The sequence below is a fragment of the Orycteropus afer genome, unplaced genomic scaffold, assembly GCF_000298275.1.
Source record: "Orycteropus afer afer isolate SDZICR_OR568_19922 unplaced genomic scaffold, OryAfe1.0 scaffold00374, whole genome shotgun sequence".
NCBI classification, from domain to species: domain Eukaryota; kingdom Metazoa; phylum Chordata; class Mammalia; order Tubulidentata; family Orycteropodidae; genus Orycteropus; species Orycteropus afer.
Window position 1 is genome coordinate 205,827 of NW_006921961.1, and position 5,363 is coordinate 211,189.

The 5,363-nt window shown below is 37.1% G+C and overlaps 1 protein-coding gene across 1 annotated transcript in view; it reads right to left on the reverse strand.

Annotated features, from left to right (window-relative positions):
- The window catches only part of CCDC150 (coiled-coil domain containing 150), an 88,959-nt gene that overhangs the window by 36,996 nt on the left and 46,600 nt on the right, over positions 1 to 5,363 (reverse strand). The window contains exons 14-15 of the mRNA XM_007953145.2: positions 5,020 to 5,133; positions 2,682 to 2,765 (exon numbers count right to left, since the gene is read on the reverse strand). Of these exons, the coding sequence (XP_007951336.2) occupies positions 2,682 to 2,765; positions 5,020 to 5,133 (198 nt within the window). The remainder of the gene's footprint in view (positions 1 to 2,681; positions 2,766 to 5,019; positions 5,134 to 5,363) is intronic.

Here is a 5,363-nt window from a genome sequence, read left to right on the forward strand (position 1 = left end):
AAATTATATTTCAATAAAATGCATTAAAAAAAAAAACAAAAAACACCTGCCATTGAGTCAATTCTGACTCAGAGCAATCCCCACTGGGTTTCCAACACTGCCTCATCTTTCTTCCATGGAGGGGCTGACCACCAACATTTGGAACAGCAGTTTCTGGCATTGCCAGTCTAAAATAATACCTAAAATCCATTATTTATATCATTCATTAAAAAGTCCATTCTGAAAATAATCTTTTATTATTCATATATACTATTTTAATAGGAGCTCTGGTAGCGTAGTGCCTAAGGCATTTGACCCCTAACCAGAAAGCTGGCAGTTCAAACCCACCAGCCACTCCTCGGAAGGGAGGTTGGGCAATCTACTTCCGTAGTGATACTGCCTCAAAAACCCAAGGAGGGGTTGCTATGAGTCGGATCCGCCTTCGTGGCACATAACAACATCAACAACAACATTTTTAAAATACATTATAATCCAGTTGAGGAGAACATATAGCAGACAGTTGTTTTGTTTTAGTATGCTGCTTTTCCTTTAAATTATCTTGCAAAAGTTGTGTGCTGTAAGAGCACTTTCCTTAGGGCTGATGAAGTCAGTGACTTTAGAATGTTCCAGTCTAAGGACTGACATAAAAGACAAGTGAATCAACACTTTCAAGTGTTTCATCTTTCAAAGATTACCAAAAATCTTTAACACCTATTATAGAAATATGGACAGAAAAAGGCATGTATTTTCCTTAAGACTGTGTAAATAACTTCTTTAAGATTATGTAGTGTAGGCCTGAAAGGTGAGACCTATAATAACATAATACTGATTCATAAATTTAAAAATGTATTACTCCATTTGTAGTCAAATTTTAGCTTTAAGAGTGCTGAGGGTTTGAAATTTTTTTCTTTTATATTTAAAAATAGACTTCATTTCTCTTGGAAAAGCTAAGAGATCAAAATCATGAGCCACAGCTTCTTTACTGGATCATTAGTTTCACAAAGGAGAAAAGTTTTCCTGTGATAATCTATACATCCAACCTGAAATGCTGACTATCTTTCCTAGCAAATGCTAGATAAGAAAAGTGTGCTTAACATCTTCACTTTACAGGTGAATAAGGTGAAACCCCTAAAAATTAAGAATTAAAATTAAAAACCCCTATAAATTATTTTATGATGAAAGATTTTAAACATACAGAAAAGCTGCAAGAATTTTACTGTGAAAATACATATATCTATCATCTAAACTCTACCATTTTAAATTGTACTATTCTTACTTTATTGCCTGTTGTTCACTCTGGTGGCATAGTGGTTTAAAGTGCTTGGCTATTGTTCTGGTTACCTAGTGCCACTCTGACAGGAATATACCACAAAAGGGTGGCTTAACAAACAGGAATTTATTCTCTTACAGTTTGGAGGCTTTCAGTCCAAGTTCAAAGTGTCAGGCTAGAGGGGCTGGGTGGAAGCCTTTTGACCTTGGGCTTCAACTCTGCCTCTTGCTCCCGGCGTACTGAAGCTAGAGGCATCTCTTCACTCAGGCAGCTACTGGCTGCTGAGGCTAACAAGCCCAAGGTCAACAAATAAAATGCCACAGTCCCAATGTTACTAAACCACACGGCAGGCCATTAATTCAAGTCCGTTGAAAAGTCCCAAGGTCGGCAGGGCATGGCAGGCTACTGAACAACGATACGGCTACATGCAGAGTCCAAGCATGTCATAAGCTAGAGACCAATTGCCAAAGCTTCTCCTTATGTACAGGAAGCAGATTACATCCCTAAGGCAGCTACTCAGCTGCTCACAGTAGATTCCACCATGGAGTTGATCACCAGTCTCATCATAGGGAATACTACATCCAGCTGTCCAGCCACTCAACCAGGCCCAGCCAAGTTGACACACAAATACAACTACCACAATGGAAGAAAGATGAGACAGTCTGGTTCCATAAAGACTTGCAGCCTTGGAAACCTGTAAGGCAGTTCTACTCTGTCCTGTAGGGTTGCTATGAGTAGGCATTGATTCAGTGGCAATGGGTTTAGTTTATTCATATCAGTGGCAGGCAGTATGACTGCATCTTAACCAAATCTCCTGCTGTGTAGATCCTGAATGGAAAAAAAACTGCAGGCAGCAAAAAAATAATACCACATTCACCTAGGTCTAGTCTACTGTCTCTAAGTTCAGATTTCCAGTTATTTCTTTTTAAAAATGTTATAAAAATTCAGCAAAATAAGAGAGAAATGGCTCTTTACATTCTCAGTGACTGACCAAGTATAACATAATTACAATAAAGCTTCATGTAGTCAAGAATAGGTTTTGGCGTCACAATTTCAGACTTCCTCATTATAGGTATTTAAATATATATCACCTGCATTTTAATGAGGCAATAAACTTAGAGAAGGAGCTCTGTTACTTCACTGCTAACCTGCAGGCTGGTGGTTCAAACCCACCTGCCACTCACTCTTCGGAAGGAAGGTTGGGCAATCTACTTCCATAGTGGTATCACCTTGGAAACCCCAAGGAGGGGTCGCTATGAGTCAGGTCTGACTTGACGTAACAATAATAACAAACTTAGGGAGGTTCAGACACTTCTCTAAAGTCACAGAATCAGTACATGACAGAGATAGGTCTTCTCAAAATCTAGCAATAGTTAGCTTGACAATTGGTATTTTAAAAAGACAACAAAAATCAGAAAATAAAAGCTCATACCTGGAGTTTTCCCTTTTCATAGGCCAGTTTATTTTTACTATTAGCAATTTTTCCCAAGGCCTTTTCTATCTGCTGCTGGGCAAGCTGATAAAGCAAACACAGGTATCAGTACCTCTAGGCAAAGAAAGGAGTATCTGTTTTTTTTTTTTAAAGGAATAACTATTTTCTTTTTAAACAAGTGTTTATACTCTTAGCATTACTATAGTAATATAATCAACATTCATATTTATTTGCTACTGCGTCCTCTTAGTTTTTCCCTAGATATCTTATAACTGCGCTAATATGCAACAGTTAGGAAGATTGCTAATGGAAGGATGAGTGCCTTTAGAGTCCTAGAGTTTGCTGTTCTTTGTATACTCATTTTTTTTTTTTGTTTTGTTTTGTCATGTCTGGTATTCCTTTATAGTCACAACCTAACACCGTTGTGGGTTGGTTTATTAGCAGGTACCAGTATACAATCTGTAGAGCATTATACAGTTCTTTAAGGAAACGCTCACAACCCTTCAGACAGTATGAAACACTTCAGTTAATGTAGCAAAAAGCATTGGGAAAAAAGTCTTTAAAAAATCAAAGAAACTGTTTTGGGACTCAAAGTCACTGCTTTATCAAACATTCAACATTATCTGGAACAAAAATTACTAAAGATTCTATATTTCATGGAATCACATATTTTCATCATTCAAAAAGCCTTTAATAATCACACTGATTTTTTCATTGTCTTCTTCCTCAGACTTTGTTAAGGAAGTAAGTATAAGATATAGTTTCCTTTTGATTAAACCTTGGGCCTTATTTATTATCAAGGACACTGTTAGTAATACGGAAATTTTCACCCTTCATCATCAATTCCATTGTTACACCTTAAGAACAGGAAATACTGATATTTGCCATATGTCAACATCATCATCATAAACCAAGTGTAGGGATAATAAAACACACAAGCAAATGTGATTGAGAACATAAACTCTCAATCATTCATTGACTGACAAGCTACACTATGAATCATTTGCAGTAAATCTTGATTTCAAAGTTTTACTAATGTTGGTAAATGTCCTATACTGACACAATTCACTATTTCTGCCTTATGTTTGCTTGATCTATGAATAACAAACAGGAAGCTTTTTAAAATTTAACAACTGTTAGCTATTTGCTACATGCCTTACTTATATTAACTGATTTAACTTCAAATTTTCCTATTAATAGTATTATTACCTCATTTTGAACGGTTTAGGAAACTGAGGCCCAGAGAAATTAAGGATCATACCCAAGGTCATGAGCAGCATTGAAACCTAGGCAGACTAGTTCTAGAGCTATGGAAATCTAAGAGGATTGAGATTTAGTCTCTGTAATATTTCATAGTTGAAGTATATATGGCAGGGCTTGAAAGAATTTAGCTCAGATTTTAAATCAGGCTCACATTAGGACCTCTATGGAATTTTCAAACATTATTTGCATTTTATAGAAAGAAAAATCTGATTCTTTTTCAAGTTTTCAAAAGCACACAGGAAACCTAGCTGCTAAACAGAACAATTACCCCTTCAAAATCCCTTCATGTGTAGTGTAAGAACTCCACCATTCATTTGTATTGGATTCAACTTGTCAAAAACCTTTTACACATCTGACTTTAGTTACTGACTGCCTAATAGAGAAAATGTCTGAGAGGTGAAAAAATTTTTTTCTACATAATTATAAAAGAGAAATATTTAAATACAGTAGAAATAGTTGTGCTTTTCACCATTACAGATCATCCATGTATACAAAAAACACACCAAACTCAATGCCATTGAGTCAATTCTGACTCATAGCAACCCCCATTGAGTTTTCGAGGTGATAAATATTTACAAAAGTAGATTGTCTCATCTTCCTTCCGCAGAGCAGCTGGTGGGTTTGAACCTCCAACCTTCTGTTAGCAGTCAAATGCCTTTAGCAACTATGCCACCAAAGCTCCTTACCCACATATACAGATGCTTCATAAACCAAACCCACTGCCTTGAGTCAATTCTGACTCATAGCAACCCCATAGGACAGAGTAGAACTGCCCCCACAGGGTTTCCAAGACTGTAGATCTTTTTGGAAGCAGACTGCCTCATCTTTCTCCCACAGAGTGGCTGGTGAGTTTGAACTGCAGAACTTTTGGCTAGCAGCCATAAATTTTTAAATCTTATTAAATGCTCTGTTCTTTGAATATTATAGGGATCTCTGATACATTTAATATCCTGAGTGATTCAGGACCTATAATACATAGTTTTAAATAAACAAAGAAAGTGTAACTCCTGACTTCTGGTTGTTTTAAAACTCACTATTCACTAATTCTTATTTAGACTGACCTTTTTATACCCACCTCACGGTAATCAGAAGTGATTCGCTGATGTTCTATGGAAGTGATTTGATCTGACAGGTGCTTATTCTCTTCCTCTAGACTCTGCAGGTTATGGGTTAATGTATTTATTTCATCCTTTGAAAAACAAAAGGAGAAAAATAACAATTTACGCTAGACTACAAAATAATCATAGGTACTGAAACAAGGCGGGCTTGTGCTTACTCACTGATCTGCACTGAACACGTTCCCTTGTTACCCTACCGAGAGGGACCAGGTCTTCGGGAGCAAGGTAAGCACGGGCATAGCACAGAGTAGCAGGCCGGAAGAGCAGGAGGAAGGGGTGGAACCCAGGAAGCCAAAGAGAA